The 23,507-nt window shown below is 42.1% G+C and overlaps 2 protein-coding genes across 2 annotated transcripts; both read left to right on the top strand.

Annotated features, from left to right (window-relative positions):
• Positions 1-420: 420 nt before the first annotated feature.
• Positions 421-831, top strand: LOC135700828 (uncharacterized). Its single transcript, XM_065221484.1, has one exon. It carries the CDS (start codon positions 421-423, stop codon positions 829-831), a length of 411 nt encoding a protein of 136 aa, XP_065077556.1.
• A 1,660-nt stretch (positions 832-2,491) lies between these two features.
• Positions 2,492-20,400, top strand: LOC135700813 (putative uncharacterized protein DDB_G0271606). The gene is made up of 3 exons (XM_065221472.1): positions 2,492-2,721; positions 19,142-19,504; positions 19,919-20,400. Exons 1-3 carry the CDS (start codon positions 2,509-2,511, stop codon positions 20,192-20,194), a joined length of 852 nt encoding a protein of 283 aa, XP_065077544.1. The 5' UTR covers positions 2,492-2,508; the 3' UTR covers positions 20,195-20,400.
• The last annotated feature ends 3,107 nt before the right edge of the window (positions 20,401-23,507 follow it).

Below are 23,507 nucleotides of genomic sequence, written 5' to 3'. Positions count from 1 at the left end.
TTACGGACTAGACGCTATTTTACTTACCTCTGTATTCTGGCTAAGAAAGTAGGCTTTTTTTAAATCTTTATTATAGAGATTTTTAGCCGAAGGCTAGTTCATCTCTAAGAAAGTAGGCTTCGGGAATAGCGATTCATCAAAAGCTGCATAGAAGCAAACAGTGGAGAAGCTGCACGAAAAATAAACTACACGAAAAGGCCTAAAGACGGAAATGCTTTGACGTTCATCACACCAACCCTATGAGCTGCGAGTTGTAAACAACAAACGGAGAGACGAGAAATTTAACAGTTCTAAAACCGGAAGGATCCGATTTGTATGAGGAACCATTGAAAATACACTTTCTTTTGTGTATAACTTTTTATTGCATGAGTAAAAATTGAAGAAATTTTGAGTAAAATTAGTTTAGAGTGTAATGATTATATGTGCAAAATCTCGTCAAAATCTGTCAAGTGGCTTCCAAGCAAGAAGTGCCTCGACAAAAAGTTATGGGAGCGGTCATGGAAAATCCAGGCCAGTCCCACCAGGTGGATCACGAAACAGTTTGGAATCGACAATTCGACCGTATCCCAAACGACCCAGCGGCGAGCTGGCAGCGGTAGAAAAACGAAGACGACCGACCCCGTGAACGCAAGGAAGGTGAGGGATTACTTCAAACGCAATCCGAACCTTTCGATTCGGGACGTGGCCAAGAAGGTCAATTCTTCCGTCTGGTTCGTTCAGCAGACAATGAAGCGGGCCGGACTTCATGTCTGGAAGGTAAGAAAGGCGTTTAGCGGAACCGATAAACAGAATACGGTGGCTAAAGCCAGGAAGTCAACCAGTGGAAACTAACGATTTAAAATTGACTCACTACTTGACTACCCGCTTGGTCCCAAGAAAATCGATTAACGTACCCCATCTAGTCGAAATTTTAGTAATACACTATGTTTGTTTTGATTCGCAATGAAAGTTTGACAGACGTGGATTTTCCTATGTTTCGAGGGGTGCATTGATTAGCTTGGGACCGTGCATTTCTGATGCTGATAAGGTTAATAGAAGTGCAAATTAAAAATGAAGTGTCGTTCAGATGAGTGGGGGTTCACGGTATGAGCAAATAAATTGCATCCTATTCTGCTCTCGTTACTATTGCTTTTCACACTGGCGACTCATCCTAAATGACATTTCTAGACGAACACGATAAAAGGGCCAACTAACTAACAGCAGCATCTGAAAGAGGAGGTTTGCTCTATCAGATGGGGTGGTAAATTACTTGAGTGTGTTGTTATTCGTGGGAAATCGACGTTTAAAGTCATTCGACTCATTTGCTTTGTTCACATGTTCGTCTAAATTTGCGTATTATTTTCGACAACGTCGTTTCAAAACGATACCGGACCAAAAAGTAGTACAGTCAACTTTCGCTCGTTGGGCTAAACCCACAGTCCACTTCGTGAAAAACTTTCGTTGGTTGGACTGAGCTGTCAAAGCTGAAAATTTGTTGAGGGATACACCGATTGTTAATAATCATCACAATCGTTTAGTCCCTCAAAAAGGAATCAGCACTGGTTAGAAATGGCGATTGACTTCGATTTAGGTGGTCTACAGCCCAATTTACAGGATTCCAACTAAAACGTAGCCCACTAAAAGAAAGCCCATAAACAAGCGAAATTAGACTAGTAACTTGAGCCATGTTTTATTCATTCGACACCATTGACATACCCCACAAAATTCATAATTCCGCCAACGGGGTCAAGATAAATCGTCTTCTTAGCTCCTCGAAAGCCTCCCACACCAGCACCGTGGCAAAATTTCAATCAGTTTTGATTTCATCATTCGCCATATCGCAAACAATAATTCAAATTGCTCACCCACTGCCACCTCCAAACGGATATCGTTACATGGTTCAATTGAATAAACCCCCCCAAAAGAGCCGCACCCACACCCACTCACTACTGAACAGGGAAAAAGAAAAGAAATGTAAAACCAAAATAAAACAGTAGGCGAGGGAAGTGCCAAGCGTGACAACCAGCCGCCTGCTTCCTTCCACGCCCATCTTCACGTGCTTATTTAATCGTTTATGCCAACTTTGCTGCGGCTTAGTTTAGTTTACTTAGCGGTCCGTTTCGGATTAACCGTCCACCCGTACTCGTCGTTTTACGTTTTTCGTTTGCGGTCAATACAAAATAATAAAAAAGTGAAACAAAGGACGAACAGCAAACAGTTCAGTGCGGAGTGCTTCTCGGGAAAGGTGACATCTGGTTGCAAGGAGAAAGGCAAATAAGCTTTGTGTGAAAATTTCCAATGTGAGTGTCGGTTGGATGCGGTTTGTGAATTTGTCTGTCGGAATTTTTGCTTTACCTGTCATCTCAAGCTCTGTTGGGTTTCTTGCTCGCTCGCAAGCCACCGGATGGCAAAATTTCACTCCGAAAGAATGCGTTCAGCTTAAGACACAGGGTGTCAAAATCGCGAAGCGGTGGATGGAAGCAAACTAATGTGTCTCCTTCTGATTTTCAACAGATCAATTTAACTAGAATGGCTTCCCGATTCTTCACCGTCGGTAGCGTGCTGCTGCTGCTGGCCACGGTGGCCACCGCTCAGCTATCCTTCCGCAACGATCCTTCGCAGAATAGCTTCCAGATCCGAACGCCCGGATTCCAGCAATCCTTCACCCGTTACTTCAACGGTCAGCAAGGAAGTCTGTTTGCCGCCCAGCAGCAGAATCCGAACAGCCAGCCACAGTATGCCGTAAGTGTGATGAGATTTATGAACCCATTTTTAGCTGGCGAAGGAAAAAGTTTCGCAACAGCGCCACCAACGGAAGTGATTAAAATTTACGAGTTTGTTTTCGATAAAGAGTGGGTGGAAAAAGACTCGGAAAGAAGTGCACTCTTTTATCAGGACATTTAAATTGAATAACGGTAAATTGGACGGTGTGTGTGTTTGTTCAGTGCACGGTGAAAATTACGACACCAAGTTGTTTGTTAGCATTCCTGTTAGCTGTCAAGCACGGGAATTCAAGTGAAAGTCAAAGTAGGCATGATGATTTTTTTTTAACTGGTATAGTAAACAAAGTAGTTGGATCTTGCTATGGAAACGGTAAATTTATACCGTGTATTCCCCACTAAAATAGCACGCGTAGAAAGAAAAAACTTTCCCCTAAAAGTATGCTTTCTAACGACCGACGACAGTAAAATGCACCAGTGGACCAACAAAACAGAAAACAAACGGAAGCAGCACACAAACTTTCATTGCATACCAACGAATACATAGGGGAAATAGCTCTAATGTTGGCCTATGGATCTAAGATTGGGCCCATCGCTAAAAATCTGCGGACGGTACTAATGGATATTTTTGGTCGCTATTGAAAGTTTAGTCGATTGCTGAATTTAAAAAAAATTAGGGCCATTTAGGCCGACATTTCATCCTTTTCCCCTATAAGGAGAAATCTGGACAGACCCGATGTCCCTGGCTCAGATGGTCCATTTTTTTGTCTACACTAAATAACTTCCCCGGAATAATGGAGCACACAGAGGAACTGCAGAATGAAACTAAGCAGCAGCAGGTTTTCGGCTGTCACATTTCATGTCACCAGAAAATTCATTCCCCGAAGAGATGCCGTGAAATGGGTGTGAGGGGGAGTGGGAGAAGGCAAGCATACTTTTTTGGGTAATTAAATTGCATTCGCTACCTGACCAAATGGAAATTTCAATATAAATTTTCAGTGCAAACGTTGGAATCCTCAATGACGAAAATGCGAACTTCTGATGGTGAGAATACGATTTGACGCTTGGCTTGTGTCGTTTGAAGTTTCATCCGTCGAGTCACGGTTGCCATGTGGAAGGAAGCGAAATTCAACGTCATATTGTGTCAATCATCATTGACATCAATCTGAGTGAAAGCGATATTTCTCGCTGGCATCACGGATCTCCTTATGCACAAGTATTGACAATCATATTGAGGCAAATATTGACGACGCAAACGTTGATGAACATATTGACGCAAAATCAATTGGTTGTAATTTGACCAGGAATATTGCATCGGATACAACAGTGTTAGCGAGGAGCGGCCTCGACGTCGAAAGTGCCGCACCTCGGTTTCGTGCTGGTGCCACTATATGAAGTGAAATTTTTGAATCGGGTCTTCAGATGCTCGGTTCGGTTGGAACTTGGAAGAAGAGCCAAGAGCCAAGAGCTATTAGTTGCTATGGCAGTGAGTTGCGATGACTCTGGGAGTGGAAAAATTAGGGTTTGTGTTTTGGAATCTGAACCTGGTGGGCAGCTGCTCACACAGATGCTGTGGAAATGTGAGAATGTCAAACAGTTTGTGTTACCGGTAATTAATTTCGGCTTTTGCTGGAACGATGCGATAGCCGAGCGGAGAATGGGCATTGAATTACAGATTTCGGAATTGTTTTCATATGAAATTTAATCTGAGAAAGATTGCTTTCGGATTTCTGGCAACACTGCGCCTATGAAGTTGTTCATAAGTCGATCATTTTAAAATTTCAAGTTATTTTGGCTATGTTTACATCCTCTCAACTTTGCTCAAAAATTGGCGCAAAAATAAGAACTCGTTCGTGACTTTCTCATCATTTGTTTCCAATTGGTTGATTGAGCCAATATTTTGTAAAGCTCGGAATAAGCTGTAAAATGGTAATCAAGTAACAAACTGATCAATATCAAGTTAAACGGTTGGCATTTTCGACCGATTTGCTGTTTTCTTTGTTGAGGATGTCTACAATCATTAGTGATTATTTGCAATGCAAAGGGTGTCCCACATCAAATTGCATCACGGAAAAAACGCTGTAGAAAATTACCTAGTTGACCGATCCTTTTCAAACTTTCTGACAATAAAATATAACCCATTAGTAAGCTTTTGGCTTATTTATTTCATTCAACTTCAATACCATAACCGTACGCTCGCACCTTACGCTTAATTCCACTCATCAGGTTCTGTACAACATCTGGCTGCAGCTTATTCTGTACGGAAACCCACTTTTTCTTCTTGTATTCCTCAGATTTGACCTCCTTGGGATGCTTCCGTAGTGTCTGCCCAATATTTTTCGAGGGACCTTAGTTCCGGTTCGTTGTGAGGGTTCATGTCCTTGGGTACCACATTTGAATAGTGGCACGAAACTAGATCCGGCCAGAAGATTGTAGGGCCCTTGTGTTGCTTCAACAGAGGCAGCAGACGCTTCTGTAGGCACTCCTTGAGGTAGATCTCCCCGTTTCCCCATTCCCAGTAGTCACGAACGGTGCACTCCGTTTGCCACATGAGTCCGCCTTGACGTAAGTCTCATCATCCATGATGAGACAATGAGGCTTCGTCAGCATCTGGGTGTACAGTTTCCGGGCCCGTGACTTTCCCACCGTATTTTGCCGTTCGTCACGATTTGGAGCCTTCTGCATTTTGTACGTATGCAGTCCCTCCCGGTCCTTGGCTCTCTCTGAACGAAAGACTTGGATTCAACTTTTTGGGATTCCGCTTAAACGCTTTCATGACACGCTTGTGATCCTGATCACTAATAGAACTTCATTCTGACCGCATTTCTCCTTCCGTTCGATGCTCAGAGTTTCGTAGTAACGTTCAATCACACGACTCACCGTTGACTGCACGATTCCGAGTTGTTTTCCGATGAGAAAGTTGAGGATTTTCCAGGTGCTTGCGCAAAATCAATTCGCGACGTTTGCTTTTCGGGAGACGCAATTTTTTCAACTTTCGAAAAACTGACAGCGATAAAAAATGCAATGTAAACAATACACTCTAAACCACTTCTACCCAAATTTTCACGAGAAAACACCCAATGGGTAATTTTTTAGAACGTTTTTTCCGTGATGCAATTTGATGTGGGACACCCTTTAATCGCACTTTTTTTTATAGACATGAATACATTTGGACAGCCATTAAAGATGCACTTGTTTTATTACTTAACAATTCAATGTAAGTATAACATTCTGAGTGTTGATCCTAATACTTTATCTTTCGAACGAATCTATCTAAGGGACGTAACCCTTGGTGTTGGTCTCCTGACCGTTGGGTTTTTTTTTTTGACAGCACCAGTTGAATTATTTGACAACCATTTCGAGTGAATCCGCACCTAAGAGGAAGAGGAGACGCGAACCAGCTCGTGATTGGCCGATTTGAAGTGCGGCGATTTACTCATAAATGGGTAATATTTTTACTCATTTAATGGGTAGTCCCAGTCTCCCTCGAAAATGCTTACTTTGTAGTCATTATTGGGTATTTTGCGGTTACCGTGTAGATATAGATAGGTATTGAGATAGAGATGAAAGAGTAAGAAGCCAGTTGTCTTAGCTCCGCACTACGTAGCTTTGGAATTGATCTCAGAGGTGTAAGGAAAGGTGGGAGGGGCAGACGTGCTGTCAAATTAGCCTACTGATCAGTCTTGTATGAAATTGGTTCCAAACCTAAACAAACCATGTAGGTTTCTTGAGACTTGTTTACGTTTGGAACCAGTTATACGAGGTAGGCGACGATTGTTGGTATTTGACTGCCACATTGCACCTCTGTGTAGAGATCCAAGCGAAGTGAAAATCACATATTAAATACTCTTTTAGGTTTATGTTTTATGCTTCCCTGAATTTTGTTTTGGTTCTCTAGACATATTTAAAGTACTGCGCTTCCTTAAATGTCCTGTAATTTTCTTAGATCTTAATAGCAATTTTCTAACTAGTTTCAAGATTTTCCTTTTTTTTTTTAATTTCTCTTCACTTCTTTGAAGAACTCCAGCTGGTTGATTTTAAATTCTCCAAAATTACTCTAAGCTTCCCTGAGGATCTGAGACTTTCTGACAGTGCTGCAAAATATCAACATTTCACTAGCCACCTAAAGGGTGATACGGTCAAAATTTGGTCAAGGGAAAACGCGTGTAAATCGGTGAAATCGTTTATTTAAAAAATCAAATTAAATTTCTTTTTCAAGTTCAATTAGTATAAAATTCAGGAAAAATATTCAGTTAGGCTTCCGCTTTTCCAAATCCGAATTGCCGGGCCTTACGCTTGACCCCTGCCATCAGATTTTGTACAGCCACCTTGTCCACCTTCTTCGCCGCAGAAAGCCTTGAACTGCTGCTCGCCCTTAGCAGTTTTTTTGGTCTTCTTTAGGTTCCGCTTGACAATAGCCCAGTATTTCTCAATTGGGCGGAGCTCTGGCGTGTTGGGAGGGTTCTTGTCCTTGGGAACCACCTGCACGTTGTTGGCGGCGTACCACTCCATGGCCTTTTTACCGTAATGGCAAGATTCCAAATTCGGCCAAAACAGTACGGAACAACCGTGTTTCTTCAGGAAAGGCAGCAGACGTTTATTCAAACACTCTTTCACGTAAATTTCTTGGTTGACAGTCCCGGAAGCTATGAAAATGCTGCTTTTCAAGCCACAGGTACAGATGGCTTGCCAAACCAGATATTTCTTTGCGAACTTTGACAGTTTCATGTGCTTGAAAACATCTGCTACCTTTCCCCTTCCTTTTGCTGTATAAAACTACTGTCCCGGAAGCTGCTTGTAGTCGGCTTTGACGTAGGTTTCGTCGTCCATTACCACGCAGTCAAACTTCGTCAGCATCGTCGTGTACAGCCTCCGGGATCGCGCTTTGGCCGTCGTATTTTGTTTATCATCGCGATTTGGAGTCACTACCTTCTTGTAAGTCGATAGTCCGGCTCGTTTTTTGGCTCGATGCACGGTTGTAGACGATACACCCAGCTTATTTGCGGCATCTCGAAGAGAGAGGTTAGGGTTTCGCTTGAAACTACCGGCAACTCTCTTTGTCGTCTCAGCGGCTTCCGGTTTTCGATTTCCCCCCGATCCAGACTTCCTGGCTGTCGACAAACGTTCCCCAAACACTTTAATTACATTTGTAACGGTTGATTTGGCAACTTTTAGCGATTTTGCCAACTTTGCGTGCGAGTAGCTCGGATTTGATACGCTGCTCTTCTTGCTTGGACGGCATTTTGACAACTGAAGAGTGAATTCCAAAGTCAAAATAGGAGCAACATTCTACACACACACACCTTCAAAATGAGGGGTGTTCAGGTTTTTTAAATGCAAAATTGAAAGAAATACGTCAAGTTGATATTGACCAAATTTTGACCGTATCACCCTTTAATATCAGTATCAGTTCACACAGTTAGAATGTCAATCTCATTGGCCTCAATGTCAGTGTACAAATGACATTGACATCGTGAAGGGAACACTGATATTCAAAATTCAGTTGCAAATGTTTCTTATATACGCCAGCTAGTCGAGTACCGATCTTTAGAAAACTCATCAGTAATATTCAAACAATGCAATGGTTATACAATCAAATTGATTTATTTAGATAAAAGCAAGATTTTCAACTTTTCCCTAGTAATATTCATATGGATAGTACCATCAACCGTTGGAAACTAACGATTTTAAATTGGCTCATTGCTTGACTAGCCTATTGGTCCCAAGCAAATCGATTAACGTACCCCATTCTAGTCGAAATTCTAGTACTACACTATGTTTGTTTTGATTCGCTATGAAAATATGACAGATAAAATGAGGGTTTCGTGTATTTTCCTATGTTTCGAGGGGTGCATCGATTAGCTTGGTACCGAAGATAGTACCAGAGCTGAGCCAAAAAGTTGAACACGTTTCTTCGGGACCTACTATTCTTGGAGTTACCTCTATGGTACCATCAAAACCTGATGCTTACCAAGAATATCAGTGTCGCAAGCAAGGGGTAGGTCACTCCGCACACCAATCTTGGGTCATCTTTATTGTCAGTGTGCCGCAGTTGTGCCGATTGTGCCGGTCATAGAGCAAGCTGCGATTGTTTGTTAAATACCCATCCCGGCAACCCGGTAGTTCTGACACCATCAATGTTTTGGTTTGAAATCGCAAGAATAAATCGGATTGAGAATGACGCAGGAAGTGGCGGGTGTGTGAAATTTTAGTAAATTAAGGGTACTAATGGGGTCTGATGGACTGCTTCTTTCTCTTGAGCCCACGCTAGAACCTACATTTCGTATTTAGATCTATAAGTGAACTGCTGGTCTGAGTTTCTCTGGCATATTCAATTAGAGGATGTTCCTGAATATACAGTCAAACAGCACGGAATGTTGTGAACAACTTCATTGACAGTTGTCCTGCAGTGCTCCAATATTTACAACAATCCAATGCCTACGAGATTGTGCCGATGGATGTGCCCAAGCTGTGCCGAATCTTGCGTCAATTGTTGACAGCACGCAGCACTGCTTTCTGAGGTTCAGTAACGTTTCTGAAGTTCTCCCTTGAGTTTTTTTCTGATTGTACTTGAACTACGCTGAATTTATTACGAAGATAAAATCACAACCAAATCTAACAATCGATCTTATTGTACCGTGGACCCTCGGTAATCTGAACGCCACTTCGTGCATATTAACGGGGTTCAAATTTAATTTGAACTTCTGGTAACTACGGAAAAGCGAGTTACAGGTAGCCTTATTTGCTGTTTTATTTTGATTCTGCGTTCCATTTCGCTTTTCTCGATTCCATTTGACATTTGAGCCATTTTTAGTTTGAACGGCGTGCTACCAACAATCAATACGAAACTAACGATTTTAAATTGGCTCACCACTTTAGTAGCCTATTGGTCCCAAGCAAACGATTAACGTACCCTATTCTAGTCGAAATTCTAGTACTACGCAATGTTTGTTTTGATTCGCTATGAAAGTTTGACAGATAAAATGAGGGGTTATTGGTTTTTCCTATGTTTCGAGGGGTGATTCGACAAGCTTGGGACCGAAGATAGTACCAGAGGTGAGCCAAAAAGTTGAGCACGTTTCTTTGGGACCTACTTGTCTTGGAGTTACCTCTATGGTGCTACGTAGTTAATGAACAGCCCCTAATGCCGTTGGTCGCCGGTTCATGAGTTGATGAGTCGATAGATAGGGTTCAGGTATAAGAGCTGCCTCCCTGGCGTCAGTAGCATCCCAAGTAACAATTTGGGTTTTATGAGGAAACTGTAGACCATGATTTAGACTTATAGAGTGCTTTAAAACCTTCATAAAACTTACAATGTTACTTGGGATGTGTGCTCAGTAGAGAGGGTCTAGTATAAGAGAGGAGCGGACTGGCTGGTTTTGAGCCAAACGAACTGTCAAAGCAAGAGCCAATCAAGCAACGCCTATCTTGATTGCATTGGCAGTGTTGCTAGAAACCACCTAGGCATAGGATGCCAAGGCAGTTTGTTTTGAATCCGCTCCTCTCTTATACTAGACCCTCTCTAGTGCTCAGCACGGAAAACAAGATCGACGGAAAACAAATCAAGGAAAAAATAAGATTTATTTCAATTACGATAAATTCTATTGCATGGTTTTTTTTTTCCTCTGTTCGGGACATAACACCACTGCGACCAGTAATTTGATCTATTGTAGTATATCCCGTGTCCTTAGTTTAGTGCATGTCGTATTACTCCATCACTATTGAGAAATGATGAAGTATTCGGTTTTGATACAGTTGTCATTCTTGCCTTCATCGCAAGGAATCGATTCTAACTGAAAGGTTCCGCTATTTATACCCTTCGGAGTTGGAATACCCTCCAAAGGCGCGCCCCTTTGTCAGTCAAAATTAGATTCCTTAACAACAAAAACAAGTTATGACACCGATAATGACCATGCATCAGAACCCTAGTCTTAACCACTTCAAACTAGGGAACAACGATTAGAAGATTAGGAATCACATAGATGAAGACTAACTAACTCATTTTTTCCTTGTTTCAAGATCATCCTCGGTCCAGGCAACCCGAGGACTTATCACTATCAACAAGGCATAAAAAGTAACAAGGACTAAGATGTGTTCCTTTGATTACTGAAAAATCCTGTTCCCCTAGTTTGAAGAAGTTAGGACTAGGAATCGGTGGTAGATCTTACATCCCGTAACGTACCACGAAAAGGTGATCTACCCACGTTACGGGGCTATTGCATGGTTACAATATATTTCTTTATATCTCTATGATTCATTTTTTTTCGGGTGGTTCTCTACAATTTTCCAGATTTCCCTAGAGTTCCCTAAACTCTTCTGTAATTCACCCAAAAGATGTTTCCTGAGTATTTCTGAGGTTTTCTGCAATGAAGTTCCTTGCGCTCTTAAAAAAAATCTAGTTCGTTTATTGGGAAGGCTCAATCGCGTTAGCTTTACGGGGCCGGGAATTAGGCCGGATTTCAGGAAATTTATCAGAAATCTGCAAGACTTCCCTAGAGTGCATAACACATTTATGCAGCTCTCTGAACTTGTCTGGAGCTCGCTGAACCTGGCAGATAAATTCTAATATAACACTAGTTAGTTAAATTAAAACTGTGTGCTTAATGCGACCAAGTGCTTAATAGATTTTGCCTTGCTGAATCCAAATATGTACTCAGATTTTTTGTAATAAGTTCTGCTCCATTCTTTGAAAGTCCATTTTAAAGAACTCCATAAACCCGAAGACTACAAATCAAGAAGACTGGCAACTTTGCCAAAAATCAGGAGACAGTAACGGCAACGCCTCTTCTGAGCAAAATTGGAACCTGTGTATGATGGTGTGTGTTAATTCGCGAGTGCATTCACACACATAGGTAGACATAAATAGCTGTCAATTATTGGTTTTGTTAAGATTGTCGTAAAAATTGAAACGTTTCTTTCTTTGCTTTATGCTGACAATGAGTAAAATTCCTGCTGAAATTGAACAGATGCATAAGTAAATTTGAAAATTAAAACTATGGCAATGATGCCATTCACAATAATGGGGGGACGTTCTTCGATCATGAATTTGCTATCTCAGAATTATCTTCCACTTTTCCAAAGCCCTTTAGTGATACATTTATGGGCATTCGTATGGTGCATTAGTAAAATGCATACCTGTTCCGCATGGCCTTGGCACCTGGCCATAACGGGGGGAGTTCTGTTGGGACGCTCGGCAACTTGGCACAGTACTCGCTGACCATTTGAATGTGACTGGCCAATCCGACACTGTTGTTATCATTATCTGGAAGGGGTCGGTCGATTCCAAGAATTGTTAAAGCATACAGAGGATCACTATCCGGTGGTTTCATGTTCTGGCAACATCTAAAATGGAAATATATATATTCTTTATCAATACGTACCGTTTGGGATTGTAGTCCTTCAACCTTTCATTTTCATTTTCTCCTACATTAGATCCTGCTACGCCTTCCGTTGGATCGTGATGTAGCTGCCGGATCTTTCTTCTTTTTGAAGCTGCTTTCGAATGGCGGTAGTCCACTCAACGGAGGTGGAAGCCGCCAATTCCTAGGTATCGATCCGAGTTTCAATCCTCTACTTGATCCACCATGACAAGTTTTTCGGTTTGGAGTTGTAAAACCACCGGGTTGCTGTGATTGGGATACAAATTGCCGTGAAATTTTGTAGAGCAAAAACAACGAGTATCATGTTATGATTATTCGTTTCGGTGACATTAGGTCACACACACAGTCACACTAGAGTCGGTGTATAATGAGTCACGCCAAGAGAAAAACAGTTGAACTCGCATCACGGTTTTCGAAATATTTCCTTTCTTTTCACTTGGCAACAGAGGACTTCTACATCAATTTCAAATGACTTCTAGCGAGAACAAAAAATAGCGTCTGTAGTTAATCATTATATCAGTGATTATGTCAAATTATTTTATCAAAAAATAATAGAAATTTCCATTACTCATCATTACCAAACGTACCCCATGACAATTTAATGCTCACTGCGTGTTTATGATCATTTCTTCGATTTTATTTTATATTTTATTGCAATACCTTTCGTGGACCTTGCATAGCATCGTTATGTTTGTTTACTTTGCACGATAGGTAGCCGGTTTGACAGTTCAATAGGTAGACTTGGCTTCACTCTTGGCGTGACTCATTATACACCGACTCTAAGTCACACTTGTGCTTCAAAGTTCCACCTTTGATTGTCAGAGGCGCTGTTATCAGTGACGTTTGACATTTGAATGGAAGAAGGGAACAGTTGCCAGTCTTCTTGATTTGTAGTCTTCGATAAAACCCAAGCCTAACTTTCAAAGGGCTGAGCAGAAATCGAGCAGAACAGGCAAACAAAATTTCCATAACAATACCGAATTTATACTAGGTTTTCCCAAAAACTGTACGCGTTACAAAAAAATGTGAGTACATATTTGTATGCAGTGAGCCAAAATCTATTTAATTCCTGCACTTGGTCGAAGATTACATACTAAGTTTTAATTTTGCTGACTAGTGTTATCTTAGAATTGCTTAAGTTAAGTTAAGAGAGCTGCAAAGATGTTTTCGGCACTTTAGGGAAGACTTTCAGATTTCTGATAAATTTCCTGAATTTCAAAGAACGGCTGTGGTCTTAGTGAAGGTCCCAAAGAAGGGGGATCTGACTGTGTGCGACAATTGGCGAGGCATCATGTTACTGTGTATTGTTCTCAAAGTTCTGTGCAAGGTTATCCTGAATCGGATACAGGAGAAGATCGACGCGACTCTCCGACGGCAGCAGGCAAGATTCCGTGCCGGAAGATCTTGTGTGGACCATATTGTCACGCTCCGCATCATCCTGGAGCAGGTCAATGAATTCCAAGAGTCCCTTTATTTGGTATTCATTGACTACCAAAAAGCTTTCGACCGTCTCAATCACGAGAATCTGTGGGGCGCCCTGAGACGCAAGGGAGTCCCGGATAAAATCGTCAACCTCATCGAAGCGCAGTATGAGGCTTTCACGTGCAGAGTTCTGCATAACGGAGCCTTGTCCGACCCTATCCGGGTAGTCACTGGTGTGAGACAAGGATGTATACTATCACCGCTACTGTTTCTCATCGTAATCGACGAGATCATGGTAGGTGCAATTGACCGTGTACTGAACCGTGGGCTGCTTTGGCAGCCTATCACCATGGAGCATCTCAACGACTTCGATTTGGCTGATGAAGTTGCTCTACTAGCACAACGGTGCTCTGATATGCAGAGTAAGCTCAATGACCTAGCCGAACGCTCCTCTGCGGCGGGTCTCACCATCAACGTCAACAAGACCAAATCGTTGGATATCAACACGGGCAACCCTTCCAACTTTACGGTAGCGGGGCAAGCAGTGGAGAAGGTCGAAAGTTTCCAATATCTTGGCAGTCAAATAGCGTCGGACGGCGGGACCAAGAGCGACATAGGTGCGCGAATCAAGAAGGCTAGGGCTGCCTTTGCGAGTTTACGAAACGTATGGAGAATCAACCAGATAAGTCAACGCACCAAAATCCGAATTTTCAACTCGAACGTGAAATCTGTGTTGTTATACGCCAGCGAGACGTGGTGTGTATCAGCGGAGAACACTCAAAAGCTGCAGGTCTTCATCAACCGATGCCTGCGGTATATAATTCGTGCCTGGTGGCCTCACAACTGGATCTCGAATGCCGAGCTCCATCGTCGATGTCATCAGAAGCCGATAGCAACAGAAATTCGAGAGCGAAAGTGGAGGTGGGTCGGCCACACACTTCGACGGGGCGGAAACGAAATCTGCAAGCAAGCGCTGGATTGGAATCCAGCAGGACATCGCAGCAGAGGCAGACCCAGGGGCTCATGGCGGCGGAGCCTCAATAAGGAAATTAAGCAAGCCGATAGAAATCTGACCTGGGCCCAGGTCAAGACAAAAACGAGCAGCCGCCCAGGATGGAAGTCTTTCACGTTGGCCCTTTGCACCGCTGGTGGTGCACAGGACCCTTAAGTAAGTAAGTAAGCTGTGGTCTTCTGAGAAAGTTTGGAGAGTACAAACAACGGTCAAAGGGCGTAAAATACTATCGACTAGTGTAATCAGGGCGATAATGAAACGAAGGAGCTAGGAAGCGTGAAATACTCCTGAGAGCGTTGACGAATTACATTTAGGTTCAGTGAAATTCGGCAGGATCTGCCAATTTCAGAGCTGTTTAGAAGACTTCAGAGAGGTTCAGACCCCCAGATACTTTCTGGGAACTCCACTAACGTTCTGCAAGTTTTAGGGACCTTCGAAAAATTCCATCAAGCACCAGAGCATTATTTCAATGATTACATTAAAAAAAAAACTTCTTTAGCCGTTTGTTATTAAGTTAAGTTGGGATCAATTTGACCCTAGACCACTTTGAAAGGCGGTATTTTTTTTTATTGAAATCATTTTGTAATCAAAATTTTATTTAAATAAGATCAATTTAGTTGTATTTTTTGTTGACTTCTGCTTGCCAAAAAATCAATTGTTCTCTAATACCCCGTTCACATTACAGCTTATATCACGTAATATAGGCTGTCTTGCAATGAGCACTCATACATAGGATTTCCAGTGAAAACTAGATGTATGAGTGCTCATTGCAAGACAGCGTATATCACGTGATATACGCTGTAATGTGAACGGGGTATAAAATTGTAATTTGTAAAACGTATAATTTTCAAATGTTAATTCAGTTGCCACCCTGACCATATCATTCATTGCATTTTATGACTATAGATCACATGCAGTCACAACTACTAAATGGTGAGCAGCGGGCAAAACCCAACGGCATTCTGTTTCACGAATTTTTTTACCTATACATATGTATCTCAGACCACTTGAAACCAGTGGCTAGAAATAAGTACGATTTTGGCCATTTTGGGTCAATTTTTTTTCCCACTGTACATCAATGAACTTGATGGTTGGGGAGAGTGGAATTGTCAACTCTCTGTTGTTAACATTTCGTGAATGGAAGGTGGATTCTTCTCCTCACTCATTAGGACATCCACTCGTATGATGGCTTGTTCTGTATCGGGTTGGAACATTTTTATCATTGGAAGCAGATTCTTCTTGCTCCGCATCTTTGCTTACGGGTCCATCCTCCGTTTTTTTGGCCCTTAATACAATGGTAAATTGAATACAATCAGGTATCGTACTTGATCAAGTCATACGAGGTGGACTTGATAGTCCACTGTCTAATGGCTGTGCCTTGCAACAATGAGTGGTATCCTTTACATACATCAAGGGGTATTCAACTCTGCACACGTTAATTCGTGCCCAGTGATTCAGCTGTGCCTAGCGCTGTGCCGAACGTGTCTATCAGGGTCAATCAAAGCATGCCTATCAAGGTGTCAATATTCCATGAGTTTGGCAACCCTGAAAGTTATTATTGTGTTTACATTCTCTATTTCTCTGATGGATCATGGCAGGCATTATCATTAGAACGTTAGCGGAATGGGAGGCGGAGGAGTAACTGGAAGCCACCAAACCTATAGGGTGTTCATCTAGGTGTTCAAGCAAATTCATCGCATCCATAAAATTCTGTCTCGATGTTCCGTTAAACTGTTGATTCCTTGCAGGTGTACAGGAGCAAAGGAGAAACCCGATCGATGATGAATGAAATTTCTGTCTATTAAATCCTCCCCGACTAAAGTAAACCCAGAACTCAGAGAGTTCAATCCCACCCTAGGAGTAAATCATCTGATCGACTCAGAAGTGCTGGTCCTCAAAGATATCACCCAAGTGTATCGTATCGCTGATTATGATGCCTTCTACCACCTCCTCATTACACACCACCATCCGTTCAAGCCTACCAAGCAGTTGTGGTTCCTACTGCAATGTATCATCGATTAAAACTATCAAACATCTACCCCTTAAGCTGTACCAACAATCAATACGAAACTAACGATTTTAAATTGGCTCCCCACTTTAGTAGCCTATTGGTCCCAAGCAAACGATTAACGTACCCTATTCTAGTTGAAATTCTATTACTACACTATGTTTGTTTTGATTCGCTATGAAAGTTTGACAGATAACATCAGGGGTGTGTGGATTCATGCAGAACATGCAGGGGTGAGTGAAATAGCTTGGGACTGCTTGGGACCGTTGTTCTGGTACTGAGTGAGCCAAAAATAATAATGATTTTCTTCGGGACCCAGTGGTCTTAGAGTTACCTCTATGGCTGTACTCTCTTCGGTCCCAAGCTAATCGATGCGCCCCTCGAAATATAGAAAAATCCACGAGCCCCTCATTTTATCTGTCAAACTTTCATAGTGAATCAAAACAAACATAGTGTAGTACTAGAATTTCGACTAGAATAGGGTACGTTAAACGATTTGCTTGGGACCAATAGGCTAGTCAAGTAGTGAGCCAATTTAAAATCGTTAGTTTCCACCGGTTGGTAGTACTAATTGTTTAGTTAAAAAATAAGAACCTATTCTGGAATAAAGCCTCCAGTATGAGGCTTTTGGGTAAAGCATGTGGACAAGAATGTGGGCAGGGTGGTGAACTTTTCCAATACTAAATGTGAGGATTCATCGATGCTCACCGCTCCAAATATAAATCCGATCGTCGTTGGATGCATGATATTAATCTTTTCGTACGAATAACAGCATAGTGTAGGTGTTCCACCATCTCTGTTGTTTGTGTGGCCTTCCAAATGTATCATCAAAGGAAACCGTCTGGCACGAATGGTCACTAGAGGTAATGGAGGTAATCCGTTTCAGCCGTCTTGACTGCCGTGTCGACAAGACACTCTAGCCTGGCCATGGTGTGGATGAACTCGATTGAAGTTAGGCCCGAATAGTAGCTGTTTAGATGAAAACACGAACCGCTGGGATTTTCGCTGTGATTCAGAAGAGACGGATTTTGCTAGATCTGAAGAGATTCACGATTCAGAGAATAGTTACAGAATTTGTCCAACGATCCTCAAAATCGGTGGATTGTTGTTTCACTAGTTTTAACAGCAACAAAATTCTCTCACTAGCTTCATTTTTGAGTAAACAAACTATTCAACCGAGTAGTAAACATTGGCAACGATTTGCGAAACGTCAACACTCAACAGTGATGGCAATTTATATTATGTTATATGTGTCCTACTTGTCAAAGTGTGCTTTAGCGTGTCGAACAGTTTGACATGCTGTGTTTAGGCACAGTGTGCGGAGTTGATTACCCCTTGACATAACCTCAGATAACTAGATGAACCATAAAGAGCCAAAGGGGTACAAGTCGTTTTAAGAGGTTTTAAGTAAATTATAGAGAGGAGACCATTATTCAAAATACTCGAAACAATAATTATAATTCCCTAGATAAACTCCCGAACTCACCGATGCACAGCATACATACTCTCTAATTTACTTAAAACGACTTGTACCCCTTTGGATCTAGTTATCTGATCACGCCCAATGTGTTACCCTTTCAAAATAAGCTTCCCAATGAAACAACGAAAAACTTCATCTCGAATAAAATTGAAACCTCAATCACCATCCACCCAATTTCCAATCGTTAGATCCGGCTCCAGCTGCACAAAACTGGCCATCTACATCTCGAAAATCATCGTCTATTGTTCATAAAAACTGCATTTTGCACTCATTCTTCCAAACCGAAGAACTCAACTTAACACCGCATAAAATTTACCCGAAACTGAACCACTTCGTCTCGAGAAAGCAATCTTCAATAATAAAAATAAATGACTGTGGCTATTCATGAGCTGCTGCTGCTACTGTCATTCCCTAGAAGTGCACCAGCCAATTTCGCCGACCAGAAGTGATTCTCCCCGGATCTCTGTTTGCTCGCCCCATTTGCTGTGCTGAAATATCAGGTGCTTTTCCGTCGCAAAAGTAGAATCGTTTTCTGTTGCATTTCCGACTGTCGCTTTTTCCGTCGTAGGGTTTCGATTCAATTTTCGGCCCAGTAAGCGCAACCCGTAATTTACCGCTCTTTTTTGAAAAATGAAGATGATTCAGCTGCAAACACACTCCTTGATTCGTGTGCCATTCTGGATGCTAGATGAGTACCTCCTTTATCAAACTATGTGGCAGAAATAGCGCAAAATCTGTTTATAGAGCTGTGGCTATCAAAAGAGAAAGTCGATGAAGAGAATCGATCAAAGTCACTTACACTCCTTTCCTTCTAACCCCTCAATTAAAATATCGTACCAATCCGAATAGTTGAACCGCTATCGCCGAAATGATTTAATTATTTGATATTTTCTACCCGAAAGGACGAAAATGGGCGATTAGGCTGAAGTAAATGTTTACCCTAACACCATCCACTCGTAGCAAGAAAAAAGAACTATTTCAGAATGGGACTAGAGGAATGCAAGCTGACACTTGAAAGTTGGTAAACTCAGTATGCTTTGAATTTGATGTAGAGCTTTCACTCTTTTTCCTTCGCCATGACGCGATGACAAGGTCAAGAGCAGACATTTTCAACAAAGCATGCGTTTGTACTCGTTTCAGCCACTGCCACATCAGCAGCAACAAGCCAATTCGGCCTACTCCTACCACGGACAGCAATACCAGCAGCAGCAGCAGCAACAACAACAACAACAAGCTCAGCAACCCTACAGCAGATTCACGTCGCAGTTTGGAGCCGCATCCGCCGCCAATGGAGAACCACAGTACACTACGGTTCAGGATAACTACATCAACCCAAACATTCGGCAAGCCATCCAGCAGCAGCGTTTGTTGCAGCAACAGCAACAACAGCAGCAGCAGTATCAACCTCAGGCCCAACAGCAGCCACAACAGCAACAACAAGAACAACCGCAGCAACAGTACTACTCTCAGGAAGACATCACAGCTTACCTGCAAAGCCAACAGGTATGTTGAACTTTTTAATTCTTGCATGCGTTTTAAAGATATCAACTGAAACTGGAAAGGGACCGCAGCATGGGCAATACAGGGAACCTTTGACCTACAGGAAATTAATGTTGACCATCAATTGTCGTCAACCCGATTTCCCCTTAATTATTGTCAACGTTGCCTGAAGCATGGAAACATGGAAATGGAAACGTTCAACTCGTTCATACGCACTTTCTGACAAACCTCAAAACACTGTAATCGAAGCCATTTCCTATCTCTTATCAGTTAATAACCCACCATCACCCCCTTAACACCAGCTTTTACAAACCACTTACACACGATTTTCCAGCTATCGATCGAGAGAAGACACACCATTAATTAACCCCTTGACACACTTTTCACCCCACTTATGTCCCCTCCCCCTCCTCTAAGGCCGCCCAAGCCCAGTACTACGCCCAGCAGCAACCGCAAGCCAATCCCCAGTCCCAGTACGAGTACGTCCAGCAGCAACAGCAGCAGCAGCAACAGCAACAGCAACAGTATGATGCCACCCAACAACAACACCAACAGCAACAATCGCAGCAGCAGGATCCATCGGCCGATACCGCTCAGGCCACCCACAACAAGCTGATCGGAGTCGCCTTCTCGCCCTCGAACGAGGTGTCCCAGGTCAAGTTCAACGGCAACGGGCTCAAATACAACTTCTGAAGCATACTGGCAGCCCTGGCCGTGAACTGTTTCTGTCTATTGCTGTTCAACTTCTACGTGCGGAGGAGTTCGGAGCGGAAGGTTTGCGCTGTATGAACGTGCTGTAATTTATTAAATCTAGGAAGGGAAAAAGTTTTGTTTCTGTTTACATTTAATCGAAAAATCAACCACCTACGGAGATGGATAGAATCACGGAGAGACTGATGACGATGGAATAAAAAAATTGTTTTTGTTGAAAAGTATGAAAATAAGGAGTGGATAGTTTAATTCATCGCCATGGTGGGACGGAGAAAGTTTTCCCTGTGCTAAGTAATTTCTTACAGCTCGTAACTGTCTTGTACAGTTGGAAGAAGAAGCGGGGCAGCGAGGCGGGGATTATCGTTTTATCATAAATTACGAGTTTACAAGTCGAGAGTCTTGCTTTTGAAAGCTTTCGTCAGTAGGACGCTGGTTGCTAGATTGCTGTTGAATGCTATCCAATTTGCATGCTTCTAACCAGCGGAGTAGTGCTGTGCTGAGCTAAAGAACATAGAAGTGTTTTGCAGCTGTAAACTTCCTGAAAGTTTTTAGTCAGCTCTGCCTCTCTTCATTTCTGAGTCTTGGCTTGAATATAATCCTGCGAAGAAGGTTTTCATTGCTGTTCATAATTTGAGAGAACTTGGTCTTTTGTTCAGAAGAAGCTGTCCTCACTGCGGCTGAAATCTGGTTTTAAGCTGTTGACTGTTTTTTGGAGCAGATTATTAGAATTGTGCTTCCTAGTGGTTAACTTCAATCCACTTTGATAATATCACAGCACAATGTTTCAATCTCGTCTTGAATTCTAAATTTAAGCTTAGTCAGGATGTAATTTTTTTTTTTCTAAATCTGTAATCTAATCTGTATGTCAAATGGAACTGAAATCCAAAATTTAATAAATTTTTGAGCTCCGGAACTATTTTAAATAAATGATTACATTAGTAAAAATCACCATCTTTGCGCCCCTCGGTAAGACTTTGTATGGGAGCGAGCTGTCAGTTTGATAGTTTAGTGTCAAACAGTTATGATTTTGCTTTAAATTTTGATTTAAAATTCTAGATGAAGGTCTTTGTGTTTTAAAAAATATCATTGTGTTCAGACAACGAAGCTCATTCAGATAATTTTTTAAAAGTTAAAGAAGCCAAAAGGTCCACCGAAAAAAAAATTGCTCCAATTTTGCTCAAACCTTGTATATTTGATCCTCGTTGAAACATTTTAGAAGGGTATTTGTTGCCCTTAAGGAGCACCTTCTTGAGTTAGGGTGATCCTAAAAATCAACATTTCGACAGTGAGCATGCATAAGGGCCTATACGCGATGATCGATTCTCTTCATCGATTTTCTCTTTGCATTGCTACAGCTAAGCGAAACAATTTTGTAGAATTTATTCAATGTAGAGTTGTAACAGGTTGCATTGGCTATCAATAGCAACAGCAAACGCACCGACAAACGTTAAATCTAGCGAGTTATTAACAAAAGAGAAAATGGATTAAGAGAATCGATCATCGCGTATACGCCCTTATGAATGCTCACTGTCGATTTGTGCTTCTATATCCAATTTTGAAAATTCATAATTTTTTAACTACTGCACCAATTTTCGAACTTTTTTTAGCAAATGAAAAGTATTTAAAAGGGCTATCTAGGAAAAAATACGAAACTGAAAACTACGTGTTTTTATGTTACTTTATACGTGAAGTTTACGATTTTCAGAGTTGGTTAGAAATGCTATCTAACGTGAAACTTTAGTGCGATAGTTTATGAGCTAGATAATGGTCTGAGAAGAGGGTAGGTAAACAGTTTTGCTGGCGTACGGCTGTATGTAAATTGAATAGAAGTTGAAAATGAGCGAAGGGTGAGGGTCATTAATGCGACATTACTAGTCAAACGTGTTGTGAACCAGACAAAAGCGTAATATTTACCCTTAACTTGAGTGGTTAACAGTGTTTTAACAAGTGTCAGCTTCCAACCTTGATTTGTATTGCTCTGGATCTTTCTTTTATTCTAAATATAACTATCACTGCGTGCATACGTATTGGACTTTTTTCTCGTCAGGTTATGGGCCCAGACATGGGTACTTTTTCCATAATCTTCCGTTTTGTTTTATTCGAAACACGATACGCCTAAAGTAACGTGGAAGTGAAAAACAAAATAACAGAATTTCGGTCGCGAGTGTGCAGAAAAGTGCAGCGGAAAACTCGGTGGAAAGTTGGACGGCAGATTTTGTCAGGAACGACGTCATTTTGTTTTGGAGACAATGGAAGACGAGCGCACGCAGCGGGTCTACTTGTTCGACGGGAAAAATTACTCGACGTGGAGCTTTCGTATGCAAGCATACTTGGAAGAGTTGAGTTTACTGCATTGTATCGAAAAGCCACTGGAAGAGGAAGATTTTTACTCGGAAAATGCAGCAGATACGGCAGCGGTGAAGGTGGAACAAGAAGAAAAACGGAAGAGGCGCAAGCAAGAAGACGCCAAGTGTAAATCTATCCTGATTCATAAGATAGCGGACTCACAGCTCGAATATGTTCGTGGAACGACGTCGCCAAAGGCTATTTGGGCAGTGCTTCAACACACTTTCGAGCAGAAAGGTATTTCCGGAGTGTTTTTCTTACTAAAACAGTTGACTGGCATGAAGTATGGTGAGTCCATGACGATGGAGAAACACATTCTGTTGTTCGAGAAGATTGTGCGGGAACTGGAGTCGGCAGGAATTAAATTCGATGAGCCAGTAGTAGTGTTTTTCTTATTGCAATCCATGCCGAAGTCGTACGAACATTTGATTACCGTACTGGAGACGCTTCCGGTAGAGCAGTGCTCCATGGAGTTCGTTAAAGCGAGGCTTCTCAGTGAGGACGTGAAGCGCCAGTATAGTGGAAGTGCTGGAACCGGGAGCGGCTTTTGCTGGAAGGAGCGGAAAATTCCCCTTCAAGTGCCACGCCTGCGGAAAGCTGGGGCATAAACGAGCGAATTGCCCTGAAATCAAGTGGTCGAATCGTGCTACTGAAGAACGAAAGAAGACGAAGAAGAAGAACAACTCTGGAGCGCACAGTGCTGAAGCAGAAAGTGACGATGTTGCTTTCAGTGTGAGTGTGACGCTCTGCAAACTGTTGATAATGAGTTCCGGTGGGTGCTCGATAGTGGTGCTTCAGAGCATATGGTGAATAACAAGGGTTGTCTTGTGAACGTTCGGAAGCTTGAGGTACCAACCGTAATCAATGTTGCTAAGTCAGGTGTGTCGCTGATTAGTCGTTTCGCTGGTGACGTCAGAATGAGCGCGGAAGTGAACGGAAAACAGGTGAG

This window comes from Ochlerotatus camptorhynchus, unplaced genomic scaffold (assembly GCF_037179485.1).
Source record: "Ochlerotatus camptorhynchus isolate MF236.1 unplaced genomic scaffold, CSIRO-AGI_Acam_v1.1 ptg000142l, whole genome shotgun sequence".
Classification (NCBI taxonomy): Eukaryota; Metazoa; Arthropoda; class Insecta; order Diptera; family Culicidae; genus Ochlerotatus; species Ochlerotatus camptorhynchus.
This window is presented reverse-complemented; position numbering and strand designations above follow the sequence as displayed.